Source organism: Meleagris gallopavo, chromosome 8 (assembly GCF_000146605.3).
Source record: "Meleagris gallopavo isolate NT-WF06-2002-E0010 breed Aviagen turkey brand Nicholas breeding stock chromosome 8, Turkey_5.1, whole genome shotgun sequence".
Classification (NCBI taxonomy): Eukaryota; Metazoa; Chordata; class Aves; order Galliformes; family Phasianidae; genus Meleagris; species Meleagris gallopavo.
Genome location: NC_015018.2, coordinates 23,458,013 through 23,485,938, shown reverse-complemented (window position 1 = coordinate 23,485,938; position 27,926 = coordinate 23,458,013). Strand labels below are relative to the sequence as shown.

The 27,926-nt window shown below is 37.8% G+C and overlaps 1 protein-coding gene across 4 annotated transcripts; it reads right to left on the bottom strand.

Annotated features, from left to right (window-relative positions):
• Positions 1-666: 666 nt before the first annotated feature.
• SLK (STE20 like kinase) lies at positions 667-27,926 on the bottom strand. 4 transcript variants are annotated; one of them, XM_031554498.1, is made up of 18 exons: positions 27,740-27,926; positions 25,379-25,427; positions 24,463-24,612; positions 22,638-22,710; positions 22,228-22,422; positions 21,489-21,570; positions 20,360-20,488; positions 17,001-18,422; positions 15,487-15,617; positions 15,130-15,253; positions 14,741-14,920; positions 13,027-13,119; positions 9,458-9,587; positions 9,152-9,276; positions 8,002-8,190; positions 7,521-7,646; positions 6,105-6,218; positions 667-5,540 (listed from the first exon to the last, which is right to left on the bottom strand). In XM_031554498.1, the coding sequence occupies exons 1-18, from the start codon at positions 27,824-27,826 to the stop codon at positions 5,394-5,396; spliced, it is 3,546 nt and encodes a 1,181-aa protein (XP_031410358.1). In that variant the 5' UTR covers positions 27,827-27,926; the 3' UTR covers positions 667-5,393. The 4 variants fall into 4 exon arrangements, with proteins under 4 accessions (XP_031410358.1, XP_031410359.1, XP_031410360.1 ...); XM_031554499.1 differs by having other exon boundaries at positions 17,001-18,419; XM_031554500.1 differs by lacking the exon at positions 13,027-13,119 and having other exon boundaries at positions 27,740-27,925.

Genomic DNA, 27,926 nt, shown 5'->3' with positions numbered 1-27,926 from the left:
AGGAAAAACTTGTTAATGTAAACATCCCAATTAAAGTGCGTTTTATACTCCAAGTTTGCCTATTGGTATTACAGCAAAGTCTGTACCAGAGTCACTGTGATTGTGGGCAGACATGCTGTGGGGTTTGAGTGGCTAATGGTGGTAGTTGCCCTTCATTCTCATCACCAGTATGTGACCAAGCAGCCAGTTCTTGGGATCTCTGGTTTCCAGTCTTCAAGAGGGTATGGAACAAGGTTCTATACAAACCTGGTTGGTTTTCAAAGTATACAGCAGCTTGCAGTGTTGGCCCATTAAACTTGTGTCCTTCTGGGTGACTCATACTTTTTACCTGGCTCTCTGAGGCATTTTCTTTCAAATCTATCTTAAAAACAACCACAGAAAAAAAACTCACCTAAAGTCATGTTTAAGTGCAGCAGCTCTGCTCCCGTGTCTCAAGCAATGCCAGAGCTACTCAGCCTGCTGTGATGTGCAAGCCAGGCTGTCAGGCAGAACGAGGTTTTGTGTTCAATCTCTACTCCCACAATGGGCTATTCCAGCCAGGGTCCATGCAACCACACAAGGTTAAAGTATTTTTTATCCTCACTTGATAAAAATTACAAATTGTCCTGCTCACTCACAGATCACTTAAGTTCATATGAGATTTCTGAAAAGAAAACAGAGACCATCTCAGCAAATTGTGATTTTTATTGTATTTACAGCAGAATTATTACAATATTCTACAGAAAGCCATGAAATCAAATTAATTTTAAAAACAAGAACAACAGAAAAAAACAACCAAAACTGTTGTATGGCTGCTACTGCAAGTTCATTTCCATGAGCTAAAGATACAGAGATCCTTTGCCAATTATTCATCTGGCTCATGATTTTTGGTTGCTTCCTGTAAGGCAAAATGACTTGGTTTGTTAACACAAAACATTCAACAAACTTCTGGTACAACATGAGCTTGGAGCTGCCCAGGATTTTGAGGTTTTATTACACAACAGCACTCTGCTTGGCTTTCTTACAGACTGAGGGTATGACAGTTCAGCAGCTCTCTCCTTCTGGCTTCTGTTCTTTCCACCATTCTCAGCCTAGCTGATAATCCATAAGAAAGAGGCTCTACCTAGCATGGAAACTGGAAGAGATTTTGGGAAATGAGAGCATCTTAGGGCTCAGTACCTCCCTTCTGCTTTCACCAGAGTGGAAATAGGTGGTTTTAAGCACATTTTACTTAAGAGCTCTTCTCCTTTCTCCAGAGTCCCCAGCTGCCCTTTCAGTAGTGCAGTAGTTACAGAAAGTTGCAGAAAGGATGAGGACTGAGGTGAGAGGAAGGGGATAGAGAACTAAAAGGTCTGCAAACAATATCCCCTTCCTAGCTAGACAAATGCTATGAAGTTTCTTTTTCCTTCCCTTTACCTGTTCTCATCTTTTGTAAGACTGAGAAATGTCCAGAGCATCCTCAGCTTGTCTGGGAATTAAGGTTAATTTTCACCAAGCATTATTCTGAATCTGATATGAAGCTGCTATTAGAAGTCAGGGAACAGGAACATGTGTGGACACATCAACATAAGGAAGTTTTTCTGAGATCCAGAAATACAGATCATGAAGTAAAATGACGGGATTGCAAATGCTAAGGACTGCATTGGCAGAGAATTATAGGATGCCACAAACAGCTGAACTCCAGTAAATGGGGAAACTACACAGATCTGTGTTGGGAAGAGTCAGGTTGAGTACCAGGGAAAGGTTCCTCACCAGAGGATCATCAGGCCCTGGAAGAGGCTGCTAGGGCCCAAAGCTGTCAGAGTTCAGCCAATACTCTCAGAAACATGGCTTGATTTTGGGGCATAGCCACCAACTCCTGTATTTACAAGGCCTCATCCCAAGAAAGCTAATTTAATGATGAAGAAGAAAAATTGTGAAGTCTGAATCTATCAGAGGCCATGAGCTTGCCAAGAAGATGGCCAACTTTTTTTTAATCAGTTGTAAATACAAGAGGACAACCACTACACTGCATTGTACTGCATGCACTTGATTGCCATTATTCATTTTCCCAGCTATGAGGTACAAGAGCTGCTCTCAAAGTAATGCCTCCTATTTTATTATGTTGCTCCATGATGTCAGAGGTGGTTGTTGGTGGGATGGCAGTAGAAGTTAAATCTTCCCACCAATATTCCATTACAGTTTATTGCCATGTGACGGATGGCAGCAGAGGGGCAGTCTGAGAGAATGGATCTGATGTGGAAGAGTGGGTGAAGCAAAAGTGTGTCACTGAGTTCCTCCTTACAGAAAAATTGGCACCCAGTGACATTCATGGAGACCAAACAGTGGATGTGAGCACAGTGAGGTGGTGCATTTCAGCAGTGGCACCAGCAACAGGGAAGACAAGCCCTGTTGTGGGCAGCCATGTAGATTTATTTTTATTTTTATTTTTTTACAAGCATGGCATGCAGGCTCTTGGTCATTGCTGGTGTAAATGAAGCTAATGGGGGTGACTATATTGAAAAATAGTACATTGTATCTGAGAATTTGCTTTATCAAATAGAGCTGTAGCTCTTGTAGTTTCCATGGAAATTAATGACAGGCATTACTTTCAGAGCAGCCAGTGTAGTAAAACAAAGTTGATCACAAATCAATATTTGCTCGTCTTCTGAAGGGCCTGTAGGAAAAACAAGATGTGCCAAGAACTCAGCAAGCAAGTACGTTGTTCTGACTAAGGAAAATACACCCAATTTCCTTTGAGACTGAACTTCTGAAGGTTATTAAAGGGATTATGTGATATGATAGTAGAGAGATTGGATTTCATATCTCAGAAGAGCTCTGCCAGGCCTATGTGAGGCTAAATTCACTTGAACTGGATTTTCTGACATTGACATAATAGCATACACCTCCTCTTTTACATTGCACAATACTGGCAACAACTTTATCAATCTAAGTGTGTAAGTACCTAAGTTAGCTCCTGTTATCCCAGAATAAATGTATTTTCACACCAGACATCCAATCCCAGCACAGTTCACAAGACTGCAACTGCCCTCCAACTCCAGCCCTCACCAAGGACTCAATAAAGCTGCAATCACTACATTCAGTCCCTCCCTTCACCACAGAACTGTTATTTGTTTGTACAATTTACACTTGAGATCAGATTGCAGGAGCTTGTATGAAAAGGATCTTCAAATTAAAGATTTAGACAGAGGTAACTGCTACACCATTAACAAGTTATCACTGAGACTGCCAGCAGTGTAAAAAGATTAACATTTTTCTGAGAATTTAATGATGATAAAGGCAGAGAGAACCCAGAATGGGAGACCTGCTTGCCACGTCTACTCCTCAGATAAGTCACTGAGCCTACCGCATACAGAACTGCAAACAAATTCTTAAATACAGAGATGAAGATTACCTGCTGATTTTAGTAAGTCAATTTATGACAGCGGAGCTTAGAAAGTGAAGGCCGGAGACATATTTCACCCTACAGAAGAAACAACTTAAAGAACACTGCATTTTGCAATAGATAACGTTCTAGAGATACGGTATGTGAATTTACAATGGTACACAATACACTTTTATATAATAAAATGTCGGAAATTAGGGCTAGCTAATAAAGTAATTATGCTATCAAAAGTTACAAAATTTAAATTAAAACATGCATTTTCCAACTGTTGATACTGTGCTGTAAATGTTAAGTGTCTTCATTGAGAAAGTATAGCTTCAGCATCCAAAGATTTCAGCATCCAAGTTTTCAACCGTATCTGATTCAAATCCTATGTTAACCTAAGAGTTCATTCACATGCATCAGTGCTGTTCCCACGAAATGAACACCATATCACGTTCACCAGCTTCACATTTAATGCGAGCTAGCAAAACAAATGTTACAGTTGATGCCCAAAGAGAATAGGAAGTTAGGCCTCAAATAACAAAGTAAATACTATTTTACAAATTTCACACGGCATACCAAAGTACAGCTTACAGTACTGTCTCGATATGACTGCCACCAAAAGGAGTGCAGTAAAAGTGACCTAACACACTTATTTCCCTACCAGCTATATAAGAAACATTTCAGACTTTTTTCACTGCAGATCAGTCAGGTAAATAACTTATTGTACATCTATAAACTTGAAAAATAAAAACCATCTATGTTAGTATGTGGCAACACAAAAGCAAAAAAAAACAACAACAAAACCAACAACAAAAAACTCAGCTTCATTAAGAATTTTGTCTATATATTTAACTTAAATCTTTCTATAAAATAAAATGACTAAAGCAACAACAACAAAACAACCAACTCTTAACACTTGCAATCAAATCAAGACTCTGCTATGGTTACCTGTAAAAATGACCACCCACCTCCATGCTCTGATGGAGTTTAAACAAACAGGCTTTGGTGAGAACAGAAAGATGACTCTACCCTTTACAGGTACAGTTAGAGAGACCACGTGCATTTTGCACATTGCTTTCTAAAAAATACATTCTACAGGTTTTCCATTTGTAGAAAAAATCACCTGTAATAGGTTGGAAATAAGGAAATTAATAAATCATGTATTTTAAAGTTAGCATTTCTTTCACCTTTATGTATTTTAGTGCAAAATATTTTAGGGTGAGGATTTACAACAAAAATGGCAGTAGCAGCAAGAAATCTTCTGTTTTGTACAGTAACAGCAATGCAATGGAGTATTTGTTTTGTTTTTAAATGACAAAACACCACCCTGTCACCAGGATTAGCATACCAAAGTGTTTCAGGCACTGTCTTTATTAAACTAGCACCCCATTTCATTATGGAACTAATGGACAAAACGCACAATGGAGATCAGCTCAATTTAATTTATGCCAGAGGTTTCTCTTTTAAAAAAGTTGCAAAGGCTTTCACTGTTACCAATCATGTAAGCACAAGGGTTCATTTTTTGGTTATTGGCATGCTCTGAGTAATCTGCTTCAGTCCTTGCTCTGAGAACACTGCTCAAGACTGTAACATTTTAAACCCCTCAGGGCAGTTTCAGTCCTGGAATTCTCTTGTGTAGAAATGAGACTTGAAAACACAGTAGCAGAACTAATATTACACCGTTTAAAAATTCACATAAACATTTTTTTGTGATAAGAAATATTATAATTCTCGTTCTAGACTTACTTTCTTAAAGTCAAAACCATAGATAACTTACTTTGAGACCGAGATTAAAAAAAAACACGTATTCTTGAAACATCTGCAGGACGTCACATTACCATTATGCAGCAACTCCTTTTCTCCTTTCTTCCATTCAAAGAAGTTTAAAAGAAAAAAAAAAAAAAGTGATCATGACACTGATTGTCTCCACAGAAAACAAAAAGTGCCAGGTCCTTTAATGCACACTGCAGTTAGATCACATTAGACGACAAGGATGAAGAAACGAAGAATTCCAAATATGAAAAACCTGCAGCAGTTCCCAGAGTTACGACCCAGTTGAGTGAAGGCTGGGGATTGGGTAGAATTTGGAAATCCGGCTTTGTGTTGAAGGGTTAAGGCATTCAGATTCTCCAGTCATTTTAAAGAAAACTTCCTGTTCCTGCAGTTTTCTGGCAAATTCTTCTTCCAGCGTCTAAGAACAAAATCGGATTGTCAGAGGAATAAAAGCAAAACACAAACAGCCTATTACACTGCTGCCAGTCTGATGCAATGTAACTGCACGCACCATTGCAAAAAGTCACCTACAATTATCAGATTGCAAAACTACCAAGTCCCAGCAACATAAGAACCAACATCATCTGCCTGTAGGTTATTCTTTAAGTTGTGTGAAACTCTGGAGCTTTCCAGTTTGAAATTAAAAAAAAAAATAAAAAAAAATCAACTACCACAACCACTCTCTTTGTTACTGAGCTCTCAATTGTAATATCCTATGGCCGCTGAAATACATTCCTAAACCAGATTTACTTCAGCTGTTTTATATGGAAATACATACTCGTGCCCTGCAAAATGAACACAGTAAGAGCCTGATAACATGCATGCCTTCTTTATTGCACATATTTCAGCTTCTTTCATTACACAGTGAACTGTGGCAGTTTTGTACAGTTGCTTAGTTTTCCTCTGCGTTATTTTTTGTAAGGTCCGCATTTGCACGATTTAACAATTCCTTATTTTCTGACTCGTGACTGCTCCAATTTACCTTTTTTCTTGGTCTCAGTTTCTCTCTCCATTCCTTCAGTTCTTGGCTGTGCTCTTCATCTAGTTCTTTGAGCTTCTGAGTCTCGTGTTCAACCAGTAGATGGCATTTTTCATTCTTAAAACAAGATGAAGATAATCCTTATAAAACTAATTCAGATTAGACAACTCAATGTTGGTACAGTGACATATGTTGTCCTAATTCTTTTTAATTAGCTTATTCTGTGTAAACACTGACGTACATAATTACAAGATAAAAGTATGTTACGAGGTTGCATTATCAAAAGCTGATCTTTCCATCAGAACCAATTGAGATAAGAAATACTTGTAAATCCACACCATTGACTGGCACTAAAGGAGCAGCTGACAGCGTTAGTCAGCGCTGAGTTTACAGCCTAATAGTGCTATCCGAGGTCATGCAGCATTTCTGCTTTGCTTCCTAAAGAAAGTTTTTAATTTATTAAAATTAATGACATTGGAAACGAAGCAGGATTTGCAGCATAGGAGCTGAGAATTTCAACTGTCAGTGCTATGGAGCTGAGCCTAACAAATGGGGTCTAGAGAGAGAGAGGTGCTTGCACTGAAGCAGCCTCAGAACACCCTGTAACGAGAAAGGTCATCAAATCACACACCAGCTTCACATTCTTTAAATTGTACACGCATTTGCTTAACTTACAGAGGAAACTTTGAAGCATGGCAAGTTAATAGTTAAGTATTTGGCTGCATCAAATCTTTGTATTAAGAGCAGCTGGTAATTGCAGCCCCTAAAACCCTTCTCGTTTCTATAGCTGCAGGCCCTACTGGGTCTGATGCAGAGTATGAAAAAAAGAAAAAAAAACAACCAGGAATAAAAAGCACTTGGCAGCTAAGGGCCAACTTCTCTTGGTTGGAGGCTCAGAGCAGCCCTAATCTGCTCAATTTTACTTGAGCTGAGTCTCATACAAGTTCCCACAGTATTTGGGGTTTTACTGAGGTATATTACTAGCACAGCCAGGGGGCATTCACAGGAGGCAAGAAAAGTGATCAGTAAATCTAGCTTCCTTGGCCACTAAAAGATTTGTATTGCTTTGAATGTCTTGTGGGCAGTGCCTGGTGCTGCCTACCTCTGTTGTGATTATTGACATTTGAGCAAGAGCAGGTTAAAAGGAGATGTTGCCTACACAGAACAGCACTAGGAACTTGGTAAATAGTCTGAGAGTGATCATTTGCTTATGGCTCATGATCTTCTTGGGCATAAAATGATTTCTTAGTAATGCAAGTTTCTGAGTCTGGTTAAATAGTACACTGCAGGCCTTTGAAAGCAAAATTGAAAGAATTCACGTGAGGAAAAATACAGGAAAAAATGTTTCAGGTTAGTAACAGACACATGCAAAGCAAAATCTTCCCACTGGATGTCTATCTACTATCATCTATTTTTAACCTGTAGCTGATGCAGTTCTCTGATGTTTGCTTCACACTGCAACTGAAGGTCCCGCATTTGATTTTCATGTTTCTGATGCTGCGCCAGTCTCTCATTTTTCTGTCTCTTTTCTTCTTGGATTGCAAACTACAATTGAAAAAACAATTTAGATTATGCCCCTAGAGACAACAATTTATCTGAATAGATAAACTGTATGTGACAGGACGAATACATACGGCATAGAGTATTACTGAATTGAATGATTCTAAAATATTTACATATTTTTAATGGCCATGAGGTGGAGGACTTGGTTGAACTTCATGAGGATCATGTCTGCCCCCTTCTCCAGCTTGACTGGTCCTTCTGAACGGCAGCAGACATCCATACATCAACCTAGTTCTGTACCACCTGCAGGCTTGTAGAGTGCATTCTGTCCCATGATCACATCTGTGTTTATGTCACATCAAGCATTTACACCATTAAGATCATTTTTGTTAATTACCTGCTTAATCTTTTCACGATCTTGATCTGGAGAGGCTAATGAATTAATTCTTAAACTTTTCTTAAACATAGCCATTCGAGTCTTTGCTTCACTTCGCTGGATCTTAGGCAGTCTGGCTCTTTCCTGAGTTTGCTTGTTCTTTAGCTCTTCAATAAGGCGCTGGTTGTATCTCTGCATTTGTTCTGTTTCCTAAAACATTAACCACATGGAAATGTTGCAGAATACCTCTTACATTAGAGCATCTCTTCTCATCAATGCACATGTTGTCTGAGAAATGAGACTCTGCCCTTATGATACCAAAGGGGCGGATGAGGTCTTCCTTTAATTCCAGAGAGCTCTGGATCATGCTCAACCCATAGAAAATTCTTTAATGTTTGAAGACAGACAGATACACTTTACCCATGGTTGCTCAACTCCTGAATTGTATTTTTTAAAGTGTCTGTGCTATTCAAGAGAAGAAGCTTCTGTAGAACTGAACTTCCACTATTGCAATGAAAGCAGCAGCCATTATGGGGATTAAAATACAAATGCCCAAATACATAGAGGTCAGTTTGCAGTGGAAGCCAATTCTGATCCAGTGACCAAGGAAATCCTATTGTCTTTCTCTGTATTGGGTTTAGATTTCCAAGAACTGTACTGCTTTATTTAGTATATTCTATTAGAAAAAAGTTAAATGCCTTGTAGTAAATGTGTTGCCTTCTGAGCTTTTACAGGATTTAGCTACACAGAGACAGATTTCTTGGCCCAAAGCTCATCTAGTTTCTCATTCTGCTCATTGAATTCCAGGACGATTTACTAATGATTAGATTTATTTAACCACAAGCCAAAACTCTATTAATTTTTATGCACAAGCACTATTTGTTATTTTGAATAGCAAAAGGATGGTGGTGGTTTTGTTGTTATTTTGTGGATTTCTTTTTTAAAGGAATCAAAAGGTAAAAATAGGACTCCTCATACTTCAATGTACTACTGTTAGTGAAGCAAGATCAAGGTTTATCTTTATTCCAACAGAAGTACAGAATCTATGCAGCATGGAAATACCCACGTGGGTATTGCCTAAGCAAACAGCTTCCACAGAGACTGATTAAAAAAAAAAAAGAAAAGAAGGAGATTATATTACACAGAAGAAAGTGTCAAAGTCAACACTGACCTTTTCATGCCTCTTAAGCAGCTGATGCCTCTGCATGAAGTACTGATCCTTCAGTTGCTGTTTGAGGAGCTGGTGTTTCTCTTGTAGATGTCGCTCCTCCAGCTCCCAGATGGCAGCTTCGCGAGCTGCAGAGAGAAGGCAGGTTTAGAAAGTACAACACAATCCTTTCTAACCCACCTGCAAGTGTATGTTTACAAGTGGCCTACAATCACATTTTAAGAGCAGTGCTATTCTATAAGCAGATTATTCCCTATTATCGTTTTATTGAAATGCAGCACAAATATCTACCTGTAAGGAAAGACTGACCTCTCATGAGCTGCTGTTTGCTGTTGAGGCAATCTCGTTCAATAGTGGCTAGTTCTGTCTTTTGCTGCTGAATAATTTTCTTCAGAGATGCATCCAGTTCTTGTTGCTGCTTCTGTACAAACTCCTGCTCCTGGTGAAAAGCAATGAATTAAATATTGTACTTCCAGCCACGTGGCATTTGAATGAAATTCCCAATTCTCTCAGAATGAGAGAACGATACACGAAAACAAGTTCAGCTACAGAGATTTGAGCTAACGTGCCTCAGCTACAGAATTATCTGTTGAATTTTCTACATATAGAGTAGACAAGAGAATGCTTAATATTTAATTATACTTTCAGAAATAAGACCAAGGACAACAGACTAACCAATAACCTACAATTCATTCCATCTCTCCTCTAAAAAAGCTGCAGTTTAAAGGTAGCAAAGACAAGCATGCTGAACATATAGTTGATCTCAGTTGTATCAACGGTTATGGATTTGTGGGTGTAAGAAAACAGAAGCATTTATGATTATTTTTTTTTTGCTTTGAATTATTAGGTAAAGCCAAGTTATTTATGTGTTAGTTTCAGAATTGCGTCTCAATGTCAAGTTGTTTATCACTTCATGAATGCAAAGATACTGACTGAGGTTTGAGGTCCTGTGACACTGCAAAGAAGACACCCAATGGCTTTTGTGGGAATTGCACTCTGCAGCACTACTGCGCTCAGCATGCCAGAGCTGACCTGGATGCTCACAAATGATTTGCCTCTGCGTGATGCAGTCTGTGTATCTCCTGCACCTTCCCATTGTCCAAGGTACCTCAGGCTCTGCATCACATCACGAAGAACAGAGAATAGTAATAGTCCACACTGCAAGAACATACCACTGAATTTCTTCTTTGCAACTATCAAGAAAACCCAACCTCAGACCACATCTGCCAGCACACAGGCATGCACACAACACACACTTCAAGAAATTAATGCAGATGTTTCTACTAGGACTTAAAGGTTAAAAAAACCCACGATGGCAGTGTCTTTCTGAGCCAAAACAGGCAGCTGAGGCATTTGCTGTTACACACAGTGAAGTTAAAGATGGCTTGCTGGATGGGAGATGGCGTGAGGCTGAAAATACTGCAGGTGAACACTGCAAGGGCCTCCTGAGCTAGTGATCTGTTCTCTTTTTACTGAGCCTTGCTAAGAGCCATCAGCAACATGCAGAACTACATGTGAATTAAAAATACTTTGTATTATGACCAGGAGAATCTTGGTCTTCATTTTCATGCAACGTTACCGAGAAATAGACAAGTCTTTCGTGTCTCCCAGTGGGCAGCAGAGTTAAGCTTACACAGACAACAGAAAACCAGAGGTGGAATAAGTTGCTGCAAGTTCAGAAAGGAGCAGAGCTGAGGGTACAAAACAGACTGGGAGGCCAGGTTTGTGAATGACATCAGGCATTCCTAATCAAATATATGAACTGATGGAAAAACTGTTGTGTTTCCCTTTCTAGTTGGAAAAGGAGAAAACTAAAAGTTGATTTTGAGCAAGCAGGCACAGAATTAATACTATGTTTGATCTCCTAGTAATCTTTTTTTATCTGGAAAGTGCAGAGCTGTTCTAGTATAGTCACAGTCAAAAAAGTTATGCTGGGGATTTACTGTCAATCATTTAAATATTGCTTCCATATCTACCTAGAACACATTAAAAAAACCCTCAAAACACACACAAAAAATCCTTGCTAATTGTTAGCACTGAGGTAAACCTGGCAATCTCAGAAAGCAGTCATGCAACAAAGATCATAGATCTTACCCAGAAACATGCTGGATGGTGCAAAAGCCAGTTTGCCTCTTTAAAATCACTGCTTGGTTTTGCCCAGTATCTTAAACCAGGATCTTTACAGTCCAAAATTTCACTGCACACACAGCATTCAAGTCACACAAGTGTTTCTCACATGTGCTGAACAAATAAACACCTGAGAACATTACTGTATCACCTTTGTGAGAAACTTGAGTGCTCTGCCCAGAGTTAGCGATGCTGTCCTTTTATTATATATAGTGTAGTTATTTGTGCTAACTTGTTTGGAGGCAGCAGTGAAACTGATCAGCACATATGAGCAAAAAGAGAAGAGAAAACATCTGGAACATTAGGGAAATAAAACTTCTTGGTTTGTATTTCGGGACTTACATCCTGCATTTGTGCGTTGAAAAGCGTACATGAAGACAACTGAAAAGACTGAATCATAACCTGAGCAACGCCCTGTGGGACACAATGTACTTCCTATGTCAGAATACAATGAAATATAGTGCTGGTCTTAAAAAAAAAAAAAGAAGCAGCGAGTCTCTGCTGTGTGTCAATAATATACATTTAAAACCTCAAGGCTAATGGAACAAAATAGACACAGAGAATTTTTGGATATTAAAATGGAACATTTGCACTTTGTCTACTACTGCACCATTCCAAGTAAGGATCTTCCACCTTTAAAACTTTCTTCAACAAACTGAAACCAGCAAAGGAAACAAAGTCATCACAAACATTGCAAACATTCAGTTCCTGAATTGTTTCCTTAACAACATCAGAGACACAAATCCTCAGCATGGAGAGTGCTGCAACTCAATCAAATTCTATGCCGGGAAATCCCCTCCTGAACAGGACATGTAATCAAACAACGTTGCTGTTATTTTCTGCCAAGTCACTCACATGAACATTTAATCTAAGTTACTCGATCCAAAACTGCTCTGTTGTGGGCAAATTTGCTCTTGTACAGGCTATGGCCACCACAAACACATTCTGAAATATTAGCAAGCCCCTTTCCAGACAGCTCACGTAAAGGCAGCAAATTTGAAGGCATGAAGCTACAATATCTTCTAGTTTCCATTCACCTGTGTTTAGGCATTATATAAACTCATTTGACCTAATCTTTTAGAAGGAGACTTTTCACAAGGGCATGTAGTGATAGGACAAACAAAAAGAAGGGGAGATTTAGATCAAATACTCTCTGCCCCACAGGGAGGTGAGGTGCTGGCACTGCTGCCCAGAGCGCTGGGTGCCCCATCACTGGAGCTGCCCAAAGCTGGGTTGGATGGGGCCCTGGGCCCTGATCTGGAGAGGGCACCCAGCTCATGGCAGGGGGTGGAACTGAACAGCCCTTAGGATGCCCTCCGGCCCAATCATTCTGTGATCTGTGATAATCTATTGTGCTGCTTAGAATGATGCCTTGTGCTTACAGATCCTATGTGTTTTCCACCTCTGTGATTATATTACTCAAAAAATAACTTCTTTTATAATTTGATGGACCTGTGGAAGTACTCACAGCACATAAAAGCACTGCAGTGGAACTTGTCATAGTAAAATACAGTTTTCTGACACACCATACATAATGTTACGCTTAACAGCACAAACCTGGAAGTCACTGCTCCTGCATTTCTACACACTATACTGTATGGGAAGTGATAGGGAAGTATTTGAAGAAAGAGCATACATAGAGTTAGTCTGAGTTAAGTTTCATATTCACTCAACAACAACAAGTGAAATTATGGAGCTGTGCAAATACTGCTGCCTTTTGTATTTTAGTAGCTTGAAGCTGCCGCTGTTACCTGAGCATGCTGGCTTTGTGCAAGCTCCTCTTTCTTGCGTTTCAGGAGCTCTTTTCTCAGCTCTTTTGGTGCTTTCTCCACTTCACAAAAAACCTACAGTGTATATAAGCATGCAGAAGGTGGCAAAAAGAACACTTTCTCCGCAGCAAGCATTATTGTGAACATAAGATGTGCAGATCAAGCACTAGAGGTATACTGGAAAGCGTGCAATACTTCAGTGGCAGGGATGTTAGTTTAGTGAAAAGAGCTTAGTGAAAAGAGACAGAGCAATGCATGCTTTAGGTATGCCAGTGCAGGAAGGAGGTGTATAACAGCTTCTTTTTGCATGCACATGCTGTCTGGTGCTCTCAGAAATGGCAGTTGCTTGCTTTTTCATGCAGCAGCTAGAATAGGCAATAGTTGAGAAAAACACCACTTGCAAAAGTGGTATTTTCTTGAAGCACTACTGTAAAAGGGACTGCAGAGTATGATTATTTCACAGTAAAGCTGTGAAAAATTGTTGGAAGCTTAAATAAGTCCTCAGTAAAGAGAGCCATTTCTGACACTATCCAGAACATGAATTTATAAGATGCTCTTGTTAAGCATCACAACCACAAACAACATCTATGCAGGGCAAGTCTTAACAATGATCATAGAAAAAATATTAAGTGGTTGTAAATGTTCAGAAGAATTTAAAAGCAAAAACCACCAATGACTAATTGTTTTTAAGAAAGTTTTCGGTACACATGCTGGAATGAAACGGTTTCAGTTTGAGACAGGAATAGAAGAAATATAACCTGGCTAATCAGGCTAATATGCACATGAATCCGTTACTTTGCTGATGGTCGTTTTGTTGTGGGTTTTGTTTGCTTTTGCTGTTGTTTTGTTTTGTTTTTTTAAATTGTAAGAATTCAAAAAATGAACACTGCACACACCTCAATGTAGCACGGGTAGCTTAGAGCACCAGCTGCGTTTTCCTTCAAACTCTAGTTCGCCCTCTTAAGCTGTAAATACAAAGCCCTACAGCCAGAAACAAATGTCTGTTTGTTTAATACTGGAAGCATCATCAGAAAACAGAGTCCAAATCACCACATGCTATTCCTGTTTCTGTGAAAGAATTGCTTTTAGCTCAGAGCAATATATAAAATTCTTCCCGCTTTCCCATGTAGGACCCAATCACCAGTAAACAGAAAGAGACTCAAAAATGCAAGAGGTTCCACAAAAAGAAGAAAATGGTTATTTACAAGCATACAGTTCACACTAAACACAACATTTTTTTTTTTCTATACACTTTTGTACTATGGGATCATTCTATGCAAAAGTACGGGCAGTACAGTTTTTTTTTTTTTAAAGAAATCTCTGGAAGTCTAAGAGCAAACACTGGAGACATTTATATACAAACAAGCACAACAAAAATTATCTGAGAATGAAATAAGGCAACTTCTATGATACTAAATACACAAAGGTACACCACTCCTCTTATTCGAATGCAAATAAATTAACAGCATGAGGTGTCAGCGTCACTTTGCCTAAGCTCTACAACACACATGAAATTAACTGGAAAAGATTTTAGACCATCAGATTTTCTTCTCTTAGCTCTCTCTTAGGAGTTAAAGAACAGAACCAACATAACTGACACTTCAGATAACAGCACACAGGGTTTTGGGAGACCTAACCTCAACCATTTGCTGTGGCCATACTCTTTGTTTTCCGTACAACCATCCTTGCCTCTTACCTCCTTCTTCTTGTTCTTCAGCATGTTCTGGAATTTGGACAGCTCTTTCTCCTGCTCTGCTTTGATGCGCTTCGCTTCATCTCGTAACCGATTTGTGTGCTCCTGCTCCAAGCGCTCTATTGTCTGCTTCTGTTGCTTCTCCAGATTCTCTATTTCTTGGTCGTACTGCCGCTTCTTACTCTGTTAAGACAACAAAAAAGCACAGCTGGCAGGCAGTACGTTCTAGCATATGAGCTAAGGACCCCGTAATGCAAACCCGTTGCCGTTATTAGCAAGAATGATGACTGAACCATAGCCATCATAGAAGGAAATGCCTATATTGTTGCTACTAGCATTCTGCCGACTGTCAAGATGACACATTGTAAGGGCACCAAAATTCAAAAACTCACTGTCATTTCCTGTTCAAAACGCCTGTACATCTGTTCCCGCTGTTGCAGGAGCTTATTGCTGAGCTGCTGTTGGGCTCTCTGCTCCTCTTTCTGAAGAAGCCTCAGTTCTCTCAGCTCCTGACGCCTAAAAATAAAAGAAACAGTTCATATTGACAGGAAAACAGAAGAAAATTACAAAAGAAAAAGCACTGACAACTTAGATCCAGTAAAGCTAGTTTTGAATCCTCTCATTGAGAAACAGTTTGCATTTATTTCTATGGACAGAAAAAAAACACAAGTCCTCAAATATGACAAAAAACAACTGTTACGTTCAAGACACTGTAATCTCTTGCAAAATTTACTTTTGGAAAAGCTTACCGCAGAAATCTCATTTCTTCACTTTTGGAGTCATTTTCAGTAACTATTTTGGATGTTGTTACACTCACTTCTACTCCATCAACAACAAACTTCCGAGTTTTCTTTAAAGTTTTCTTCTGTCTCCTGGTTTCCTGAATAAAGCATAGGGAAATTGGTCTGTATTTAAGCTGTATTCACTCTTCCTTTTTTTTTTTTCTTTTTTCTTTTTTTTTTAATTATCTTAATATTAAATTATTTCAGTGTTTGTATGGAGGCATCCTGTATAGCAATCAGGGCATCTTGCTTATCAAGTACCTGATTTACTTAGTGAGAACTTGAAAAATTGTCACGAAATGAAACATTCTTTACTCAAAGGAAAACTGATTATTGGTTATCCAAATTGCCATTCAGAGGAAAAAATAACTGATAAGCCCTGACCAAAACAGACTCAGTTTGATTTTCAAGAGCTGAAGAGTCACAATTACTGCCTGCTTTTGCCTATAATTTTTCTCAGTCAGCAATAAAGGAATCTAATTGAGAAAATCAACACTGAAACCCAGCGCTGTTTTACTGATCTGCTCACCTGCGCTTTGGAAATAAATGCAATTAGCAACACGCTGTTGTTTTGGTTGGTTTTGATTTTAATTCTTACAGGACGGCAGCCAGTACTCACGTGATGAGGACCTTGCTGACAGAATGAGAGTAATTCCCACTTTTCAGGGCTGCTGTTGTTTCATTACCCGACAAAAGAGACCCCAGCTGAAACTTTGCCTCCATTTTGTTAAGGCTACCGCTAACGCATTGAAGTTGTGATAGCACAGCTATTTCAAGTTGTCCTTTGTTTGTTTGTTGTTGTTTTATTTCAAACTCATGATTACACAGTTACTATCTTAGTGTGGCTATAATCAGATCAGTATAAAGATATAAGTCAGGTTCATATTCTGAAATGTGCTTTATCCAAATGAGCTCATTCATCCCAGCATTACTGCTGCAATACGGTACAAAGGAGCAGTGTCTGGCATTCACAAACTCAAGATGGTCTGCCTTAGATCTTTTAAATCTAAACAGAAATATAAGATGGAAGTGACAGGAATTCAACATGAGATTCAGACACTGAAAGAGATTTGTCCTGGTAAAGCAGGGATTCTGAGCAGGGTAAGGCACCAAACCAGTATTCTCTAATATTAGCTCTGAATTATAGCTGTGCACAAATCTTTGTGTTTAATAGTTAAACTTTGTTACATATACTTTGTTTTATTAGAATACAACCATAAAACAAATTAAGGAGATAATGAGCAGTTCTGTAGCTACTAGCTTGGTTGCACAAAACCCAGACATGCACTGAATGCATAATGCAGAACATCCCCATTCACACACTTTTCTATATTCCACACAGCCATAGAAGTTTTTCAGTCTGTTTTCTTAGTTACAAATGTCAAACTTGGAGATGGTTTTAGTATTGCATTTAGTATTCCATTTAGTATTCATACAGGATTCGCATGGGATTTTATATTAAAAATGTTGCTTATACTTACCTGTAAAGATATTGATCCTGTCTCCTTGTTTTTACTGAGGAAACTAGAAATTGACAAGTTCAAATCAATGCTGCTGTTATCTGCAGTAGAACCCGTGCCTGAATCTGCATCATTTTCCTTCAGGTTCTCAGATTCTAGCTGCTGTAACGTTTCAGTACTGTCTTGATTATCTATTTTGACCTTCCCATTATTTTCTTCAGTGCTAATACTAATACTGGGAACTGGAGTGAGTTCAGAGTCATCAGCTTGTTTGCTGGTAGTGTCTTGAAGCTTGTTCTTCATTATTTTATCAGAAGAAACTTCTGGTTGCTCTTTGCCCATTCGGATATTGTTTTCCTGGATATTCTCAGCTCCGTGCTCTTCTGGATTCTGGTCCATCTCAGTCTGTTCATCCACCATTTTATGAGAAATCTCCTCAGGCTTGTCCTGTTTTGCCTTCTGGCCTACATCATCTTCTCCAGAGTCTTTGCTCTCCATTTCCTCCATGCTACTTATTTTACAGATATTCTCATTTTCACTTTCTGCCAGCTTCTCCTCCACTTTGATCTCTTTATCTTGGCTTTCTGATAGAGTTTCTTCAGAGCTGATTATCTCAAGGACCTGCTTAGCCTGACTTTCCACTGGCTTATCCGACGTCTCAGGTATTTTATCCCCATCGCTGATCTGTGTTTCAGCAATACCACCTATCTCCTTAATGTTTTCAATTCCATGCTTTATGAGTTCCTTTTCTTCATCTGACACTTTATCCTCAGCACTAGGTACAGAGTCTGTAGTGACATCTGTTATTGTCTCTTTCTGAGCTTCGTCTTCATCTTCCTTTTGCTCTATGATATTTTCTGCAGTGACCTTTTCATTTTCACTCTCTGGGAGATCTATTCTGATTTCCTCTTCTTTTTCACCAGTTTCCTCAGAAACGGCTTCTCCAGTTTCTACACTGTCATCAACTCTAGGAACTACTTTCAGTTCATTTTCCTCTCTTTGTTCATTTCCTATGTCATTTTCTTTCTCCGTTTTTAAGTTGTGTTCATCCTTTATTTCTGATATTGTTACTGCATCAAGTTCTTTCCTTCCTTTCTGAGGTTCTGCATCTTCAGCTGTTGCTTCCGGACTTTCTGTATTCTTTTCAGCTGGCAATATTTTGCCTTCCTCAACTTCACCAGTTGGCACAGAACCATTCTGCACTTTGATATCACCACCAACAACATCAGGTATGCTTTCAGCTGTTTTCCTAACTTTAATGTCCTGAGAGTCATCTTCAATTGTTTTACCATCTGGAAATATAGTGTTGCTTTTCTCCTCAATTGCATTACTTTCTGTTTTCTCAGAAAGTGATTCCAGAACAGAGGCATTCTGTGAGAGCTTATCCTCTTCAGAGCTGGCAATACTAAGGTCAGAAGATGCACGCTTGTCTGCAGGTAACTGCTGAAAAATTAAAGGAAGAAAGATATTTAATCACTTCAAATTTACTTAAAGCACAGTTCTATTGAAGAATATCCAAAGAGATGAATACATTGTGTTTACAGAAAACATTACTTGAATGCTATAGTTTGAGAGCACTTCATTAGGTGTTACCAGAGGACAAATGCCTGAACTGTAGCTGGGCTCTGAACAGAACATTTCCCGAAAATGCTCTCCCATTCCTCAGAATTTAATAAAATATACTGTGATTGAAGAAAAGGGATCACAGTCAGTCTACTGCCAGGCAGCAGACTTCACGGAATCCTCAGGAGTCTTTATGCAATCCCATTGCTCCTTATTTTATCCTTTATTTTCCCTGGTAGTCCCATCTACATCCAGATTTGAAAAACACGTCTTTGGGTCAGTTTGGTAGGAAGGACTAACACAGTTTTAATTAGTGTAGAACTGATAAAATTCAATACTAAGAATCCCTTCCGCTTCATCAAATATATCATCTCTCCTTTTGTTCTTTGATAGAAACACTTTTTGTCTTTTAAATCACAGTAAAGCTCCATTAAAATGGTGAAAACTTCCAGCACAGCTGAGTAAGTAGTGTTACTGCACTGGAATAGAAACAGTTACATAACTGTAGAAATTGCTGTTGCTGAAATCTGAATGATTATGAGATTACATACAGATGTAAAAAAGAATATACCATGAAGAATCATTTTAACCATAATTGCTCTTCCACTGTTCAAAGTGATTACCTCTGGCTGTACTTACTGCTAGAACCCTGTAATTTCCAGATCAGGCTTTTGATTTGCCAGTGGGAATGTACTAGGCTAGCTATTGTACCAAGCATGGCTACGACCATACACGTCCTACGCCTGACAGCTTCCCTAAGCAGGAAGAAAACAACTTTTTAATCTAAAAGTGCATGTAACAGACCCTTCTGTTTGTGTCATTCTAGAAGCTTAGTGTTCTCCAAGCAGTTTTTAAAACAAATGCAGTACAGTAAATGTATCTACGTCACAGCTCCCTAGGCTGGGCCAGGAACCATTCTCAAGTAGTCCACAGCACCGAGACACAATTGCTTAAGTTACTGTGCAACTTCTTTGAGTTGCATGGTGACCTTCACCCCCAACTCATCTGGTGATCGATAGCTTAACTGCTAATCAGCTGATGGAGGTGGTGGGTGATGCTCCAGGGGACTGAGAATAAGTCCTGGAGAAAGCTGGTGAGAACACACACTGCTGGAGATTTTCTTGGGGTGAAAGTGCTATGGAGGCCAGGGAACACAAGCGGTTCAGTGAGGTATGAGGAGAGAATGGAGGTGTACTTCTTGTGCTGGTAATGGCAGCCACTAGCAGTACTGGTCACCGTCAGAGCTGACAGTGCTTGAATCAGTTGTACCAGAGAGCCACTACATGTACACTGCAGCCTGCCACCACAGAACTGAACGTCGGGGCTTTGTGCTCCAACAAACTGAATCTGCTGTAGGACTCTTAAGCAGCTTTAAAAACACACAGATACAATCTCCTCTAGGTAAATTTGTTTCCTTGACTTTGGGTTATTTTTTTTTTTTTGACAGTCATACTTAGCTTGCTGTATTACACTTGCACACTTTCCTTCTTGGTTTAAGCATCATATGAAATATACAAATATGTTTTTTATTCATCTAGTCATTTAGACTTAAACATTTTATACATAAACATTCTACACTGCATATACATGTAAAAATAAATGAAGGCAACAGACTTCATTATTAGTTCTTAATGAGCTTAAGAGCAAACTAATTTTGAAAGCACTGACTGTTTTGTAATAAGGTATCTTATGTTTATGCTGTAACGCTTAGATGACTTGAAGTGAAAGTTGGGTAGAACATCAGAAAATTGAGAACTCCATAGAAAATTGGTGATTGAAACTATCTGTATATTTAAACAACTAAATTTCAAACTGACCAGAGAATTGTCTGTTTCCTCTTCTTCATCCTCATCTTTACCATCTTCCACTTCTTCCGTAACTTCTGCCTTAGCTTCTGCAATCAATTCTCTTATTGGCTTATTGGAAGTAACAGTAACAAATGGATGCTTGTGAAAGTAATAAAAAAAAAAAAAAAAGCTCATCATTAAGTGCTAACCTCACTGTACACAATTTGAAAAATACATCTTAAAAGAAATATCAGCTTCAGAGAAACATTACTGATTCTCTCAAACTTTAAAACTCACATTAATTTTAACATTAATCATAACTGTTTTATTTCTTTCTGCTCAAGTTTTAAATTCAAAACATTTGTAATCAAATAGACTGTGTAAGAAGTCTAACAAAAATGCTAAAAACACACATTATTCATTTCTACTAACCTTTTTCATAGTCCAAAGAATAAAAGTAGAAAGATTTTTTAAAAGGTTATTTTTCCTGGAAATGGTTTTCATTTCTTTTCAGTTCCACAGTAAAATTATGTCCTGGGAAGTTTTATCTAGAAATACTTTTTAGAAAAAAATGGGTTTTTCCTTTGTAATGTTTTTCCCTAACAAGAACATAGAATTCTGCATTTTTCTTTAAGGGAAAGCAGATACCCGCTCTTCTCCTACTCCTACCATCTTAATCTTCTTTCTCTGATTGGCCCTTCTCCTTAAACCTATTCAACATGTCAGATGTATTCCGGATAAAGTAAATGTGTGCTGACGTTAAACAGAATCAAATGCACCTGCTCACATCTACTTCTGTTGAGCTATTCTGCAGTGACAGCATTACAGGAGGCAGCCGAGCACTAAAGCTTTTCGAACACCTGTCAGCAAATGACTACTTACGTAAGTATCAGCCCTACCCATTAGAAGCATCAAAGTATAATTTAAATACTTATGCAAAGTAATTAATTACAACTCATCCAAACATGTAAACAGAGAATTTGATCTGCACTTTGTTTTATTTCATCAGGTTTTACTGAAAAATATCTTCCAACAGTATTGAAATCATAGTATACAAATACCTCAAACACCTGAATATATTTAAATAGTTACTCTGCTTTTAAACGAATATAAAATGTTTGTCTTCAAACAACAGTTCTGAAGAATTAATTCCTCATACCTGTAGGAGTTGGGTTGCACTCCACCTCAAATCTACATTCTTTTCCAAACATTTCTTCAGAAAGTCTTTAAAATCCGATGACCTACAACAAAACAAACCAGCAGTGTCTTTTCTTTCGTCTTGACATGAGATCAGTGCATAGTGAAACATTTTTTTTGCTTTCGTGTGCACCTACACTACAACTTCAGTTCCTTCTATTGATTTAGACAAAGACAGTATATGGATGGAAAGACCAATGTGGCTCATGTCATCTTAAATACATTCTTCTATTTATAGAAGAGTTTACTTTTGGCTCTGAATTTACAATACAACCCATCTGCTATACCATTAACTGAATCTCACAAGGATATCACAGTCATCAAGTAGATAACAGCTTTTTTATGTCTTCTCAGTATAAAAATACTTAACTCTCTTGTTTCCCAATTTTGAGATGGTCCTGAACTGCATTTGTAAAAGGCTATTTTTCATATATTTTAATGCAAAACTGGCAAGTCCTCATATTCTGTAATATTTCAGTATTAAGTCTTCTGTTTAAAACTACAACAAAGTCACCATAGTCCCCGCTGTATCAGATTATAAACAAATGAAACACACAGAGTATATATAGAAAATGTACCTGGCTTTATACATAAAGCAAGTACCATAAAGTTCAGCAGTGCTGTGTCTCTGAACAGAAGTTAAGTCACACATTGCCTTACGGTCAAGTTCTACAAACGAGGGTAGGAAATGAAATACAAACCATTTAGAAGGCTGTGCTAATGTAGGTGGATCAGATTTTGCTATTTTCAGGAGCACTCGCATTGGATTCAATTCATGGTGAGGTGGCTCTATTTGAGCCATTTCAATTAAAGTAATGCCAAGAGACCAAATGTCAGCCTTGTAATCGTAAGGCCTGTCTTTAGATGTCTCACACATTACTACTTCTGGAGCCATCCTGCAAACAGAGGAATGAAGTACCAGATTAGAAAATGCGCTCTAATCTTATGGAAAAGGTTCTAAACAATCTGAATTTATTGCAGCATTTTTAAGCAGCAGATTCTGCTCTTAATACATTTACGCTCTCTCAAGCTTATGGCATTATGGCATTAACAACAAAGGCAATATTAGGATATTGGTTCTAACTAAAATGCAGCAGAACAGCACACTTACCAGTATGGTGTTCCGATAAAAGAATCTCTTCTTTGTATGGTTCTTGTGTTCTTAGCTGATACTCCGAAATCCGCTTAAAATGAATGAGAAAGTACTATTAACTCAGAGGTGGAAATACATTATATTTTCAATTTTACAGCTGTTTTTCAGATGTTTTATGTTCCAAAGCAGGCATTCTGCTGCACTGAAAATTCAAAGGGAAATAGAAGTACTTGCATTTTGATAACTGCCTACCCAGGCATTCAGGTTTCATAGTATTTCTAGTAAAAGATACTGAGTAAATCTTACTTTCTGTTGCTAAAAAAAAGTGATGCCAACGTTGAGCTGTGTGTGGCAGGACAGAGGCATGTATTTCAATAAGAATAAGCATGTTAAATTATTTTAATTAGAAAATGACTAGTATAGGAAGGCTGTATTGCTCAGATACAGCTAATTAACTCTCTTATTAATTCAAATAATCATTCAATTTTTGATTTTGTTATTTAAATTCTCCAGAAGTGAGGTTTTATGTTTCACTTTTTCTTCTCTGTCATTTGTCTTTAAAGCACTGTGTGTTTTACGTTAAAAAGAAAAAGAAAAGAAAGAGATGACATTTAAATATAAACTTAGGCTTATTGTGGATGTGACTTTCCTTAATGAAAATACACAGATTATAGAAAAGGAACAGAATAGCCATATGCTGCTGTCTTTAATCAGTACCAATTGACTCGATGGGCTCAACACTTGAGAAGCCTAATTTTGCTCTATGAGGGGAAAAAAAAACAAGGATTAAGAGAGCTATCTGTTCAAATGCAAAACCAGAAATATTGAGGGGACTACGGATACTGAAATAATGAAGCACACATGCAATAGAAAAAGTCATTTCCCATTCAAGTATTTATAAAGCAAGAAATTATCCACTTCTGCCTGTACCTGAAACAAGAAGTACAGAAAACTTAAAAGGGCTAAAATGCTTTTTCAAGGGATGCTGTGCTTCAGAAAAGGAAAGTAAATTAGATTTGAAAAATGTTTAAAATGTTTTATATAAATCTTAATCAGCAAGCCTGAATACATCACTAAATATATACATGGGGGAAAACTCTGGTCTGAACTGTAAAGTAGTATCTTGACAGCCTGCACAGTGCTGTGTTACAGCCAAGTTTGACAAAAGCTTAAAATAGTTACAGTCCATATGAGGAAGAGCCAGCTCATAATTAAAATGAACAGAAATTCATGTCTCCGTCACATAAGGCTTACTGTGATTTTTGTCTTATACAGCAATACTTGGAAATTAAGGGGGTGATTCTATTATATTTATAAACATGCCCCATGAGAATGAGTCCATGACTAAAATCTTCAGGCTTCCAAGAAAAAGCAAAAGGATCAGCAGCATTTGTGGATGAAGAGAAAGGCATGTGCTAAATATCAGAGCTACAAATAATACCCTTATGCAATGAAATCGTTCAATACTATAGGTACAAAGAATAACCTTGTGCAAGGAAATCCATGCAAAAACACACCTATATGAACCAATAATCTAGCTGGGCAGGTTCTTAATTAGCTGTCATCTTAATAGCTTATAGCTATCTGCCTGTACGCAGCCCTGAACCTAACGGATCCAGACAACTCCTATCTTTTTTCTACTGGAAAAACTGAGATAGTTAAATTTATTCTCTTGTTATAAATAAAAATAACAGAAAACACTTCCAGGTACCCCTTTTCAGTATTGCAAAGAATGTTCATTTTCAAAACTAAAACTATAAAAAGGAAGTTACCACAATAAGGTAAATTAACGTATAATTAAGCATGCCACGTTCTAGGAAAGTTTTATATGTAACATGCTTACCTAGTTTAATGTCTCCATCCAATGTGAAAAGAATATTGCCAGCTTTTAGATCTCTGTGGATGATCTTATTTTCATGCAAGTAGTTCAACGCTTCCAGTGTCTGCCTGCACACCACTTTGATCTGCGGCTCTGTTAATGGCCTTTCAAGCTCTGAAAAAGAAAGAGGCAGAAATAAACACACAATTTTTGCATTTTTATGTTATTTGTTTATAGCAACCACCATATATGTCCAAAAAAATAAATCAATCTGACAGATTCTGAACACCACATTGCTCTGTTTGGGTTAATAGCAACATTCCCAATTATTCCAGTGAAACAAAAATTTCATCTCTTCATCAACCCGTCCTCATGATGAACTCTGTACACCTACCTATCTGAACTGTGAAAAAGCCACAGAGTACAGAGATTGGGTACCTTTTCTGCAATGCACATAAATGTTAAACAGATTCCTTACTGGTATCAGCATGCACTAATTGGAGGATTAAGCACATAGAACTTAACTAGGATTGATGCACAATAAAAAGTTATCACAAAGTAAATTGGAGGATGACTGGAGAAGGGGAAGAACGGGATCCTGAAAAAGGATCAGTATAGATCATGTTAAAACAGAAGGAGAGCTTCATGAGGATATGAAAACAGCTCATCACATTCACTTCAAGGACCGAGACATTAAAGTGGGTTTTGAGACATAAGCAAACAATATAAAAATGAGAGAAAATTAATCTAACCACAGAATTCATCCACAGATACTGTTGTAAATACACTTCTAAGGACCCCAACATTCAACACGTGTATCACACCTATTACATATACATTTGTATTTCAAAACAGTCTGTCAACAATCTGTGCTTAAAATACTTTAATATTATCGTTTTAAAGATGTTATGAAATTAAATATTTGAAACAACTTATTTACCCAACATTACTGCATCTACTGCTCCACCTGCACAAAATTCGATCAGGATCTGTATATAAACAAAAGAATACATCAATTACAAATTAAGTAGTTCTGCTGAGCTGAAGCGTTGATTAAGGGAGCATTACTGGGAGACTACAGCTTCAGACTATTTGACCTTGACAATTTTTGCACTAACCTCTACAAGATATTGATACTATTAACAAGCTAACAGTAGGGCTGCAAAGCTGAAGTAAATTATTTGAAAAACGCTTGGAGATCCTCAGAGTATTAATCCAAAGATAAAATTCCACAATAAAAAGTATTAAGGTCAGCTTGAATCCTAGTAGTAACGTGATTTTCATAATCTCTGCAAACTCATTTCTCAGTTATCGTACTGCACTTTTATACTATAATCTCCAATTGAATGGTCCAAGTAGAAGAGCTACATGATTTTTCAGCAGATGTTATCGCTTGTTAATTTGCTTCAGGTGAGATGAAAACCTGGACAAATAATCTTTAAAATGATGGAAAATGAATAATTTCAATTTTCCTCCATTTTCATTGTTCTCTATAACACATCGATGCTTTTATCCCAGAATCTAACAATACCACAGCAACTCAGTCTTGAGTTCTAAGCTTATGTGTGAAACAGAAATCAACTGCACTGTCACTGCTTGGGGGCACAAACTCTGCTAACATGTAGAACATGAAAGAACAAAGGAGAAAAAAGGGCAGACAGAGTGAATGAGGAGCAGGGACATGAGAAGAGGTCATCCAAGAGTGCCACCCCAATCTTCATCGTGTGTTTTTCTTCCTTAATTTGAACTCTGAACATTAAACTGTAGTTTTCAGTCTGACAGCTGAAGAGCATTTTGGTCAGAAATCTAACGAGCCCCTGTGAAGTCTTTTTTAGAATCAGAGCATAACTGCTCAGAGAGTAAGAAACTTCAGATTACAGCTTGCACAATAACACTCTTATCACTCATGTGACGTCTCACTTGAAATTACTGTTGTAATTAATATGATACTAACATATGTATTATGCAATGTAACTCTCTGAATTCTTCAAACCATTCTCTGACTTGATGCTTCTGAATTCCTACTGCCAAGTAATTAAAGCCTAGGAAATGCTATATGAAAAATTCTTCTCTGTACAATTTTAAGTTTCATCTGACAACCTGACAAAGGTCCCTTTGGTACAGAAATGGTGTTTCTAAAGCTGGAATGCAAAACCATACACTTCATGTTCGAATCTCTTTCATTTTCTCTTTTCCCCCTCTATTAAGTTCCATTTATGTACCACATCACAGTGGTGAGCAAACCACTCTGAGCCTTTTCTCTCTCACACTTTCACAGCTCTCTATCTTCTTTGTGATTACAGATGTATCATTTCATTTTACACTGTTCATTTCCCTTCTAACTTTAATCTGCCAGCAAGTCTATTTTAACTCAGTTTCCCATTCTCCTTCTATGCACAGTTGCATTCATCCTCACCTCTCTGCATTGAAATTTGTTCATAATTCCAATTATTCCATTCCATTATTCCACTCTGTTATACAATGTCATTCTACTCTACATTTGGGTTACACAAACTCTTCACAGAGTTAATCAGAATTACCAGGAAACATGGTATTGCAATTCAATTGTTTCCATGCATAAAAGAAAAGTGTAATTAAAAGAAGATTTCCATGGAGTCTTACATTTCTTTCAGAGTATCTTTTTGGATTACAAACTCCTTTTAAGGAGACATGTATTCTTAGTATAATCCCCAAAGCACTTAAAATTATTGCATTGAACCATTCAGAAGAAAAAAATTATTTTAACAGCTCAAGTGAGTCTGTGCATAGGACACAGCAGAAAACTGAGGTGCAGTCACACGTACACCCACTGCACTTCCATCTGCAAATATCAGTCAAATAATAACTGTTGAAGTCCTGGTGAACTCTCCTTGCTGGAAGCACCAACAAAACCACTTGTATGTGTCTAAAATACTTACATCCCAAGCTGACCTTTTCAGCCTATTATTTATTTCACAGCTGCAAATTCTGAGTCTCAATCTGAACTGTGCAAATGTAATTAACATTTGAATCCTGCTGTAACAAATCAGCACCGAGAACTCTCCCCATACAGCAAAATGAGCTGCTCATTTCTGAGTTCTAGATTCAAACTGCTAACTCAGGGTAGGTCATTTTACAGTGACAGTTTCCTAAAAGTCATACTTACAATTTATGAATTAGTTTTGAAACTGTACAGTTATCTGAATAGAGACAGCCAGAAGAAATGTGATTGATAAGTAGTATTTCAAGAAAATCAGGAAAATACATAATGTCAATGTTCTTTTGAAACAAATGCAAGTATTTAGAGAAGAAAAATACCTACCCACAGATTGTTTTCATAGTAGAAGGCATCTAGGAGCTTAACAATGTTAGGATGGTCACAGGATGCCAAAATATCGATCTCTACCATGTAATCTTCAAGCTCTTCTTCTGATTTTGTATCAATCACCTTTGCAGCAGCCAGCACTTTCGTTTCTTTGTTCTGAGCCTGTTAAAAAAAAAGTCACAAC

What these genes read in the sequence shown, in the direction of transcription:
- SLK (XM_031554498.1), bottom strand. Translation starts at nt 27,826, where the DNA reads ATGGTAGAGATCGATATTTTGGCATCCTGTGACCATCCTAACATTGTT. An exon ending in GTTTTGAACAGGAAATGACA is followed by an intron (nt 14,921 to 15,129) that starts GTGAGTTTTTGA and finishes TTGTCTTAACAG; the next exon opens with AGTAAGAAGCGGCAGTACGA. An exon ending in CACAAAGCCAGCATGCTCAG is followed by an intron (nt 9,588 to 13,026) that starts GTAACAGCGGCA and finishes GCTTTTCACCAG; the next exon opens with GAGCAGGAGTTTGTACAGAA.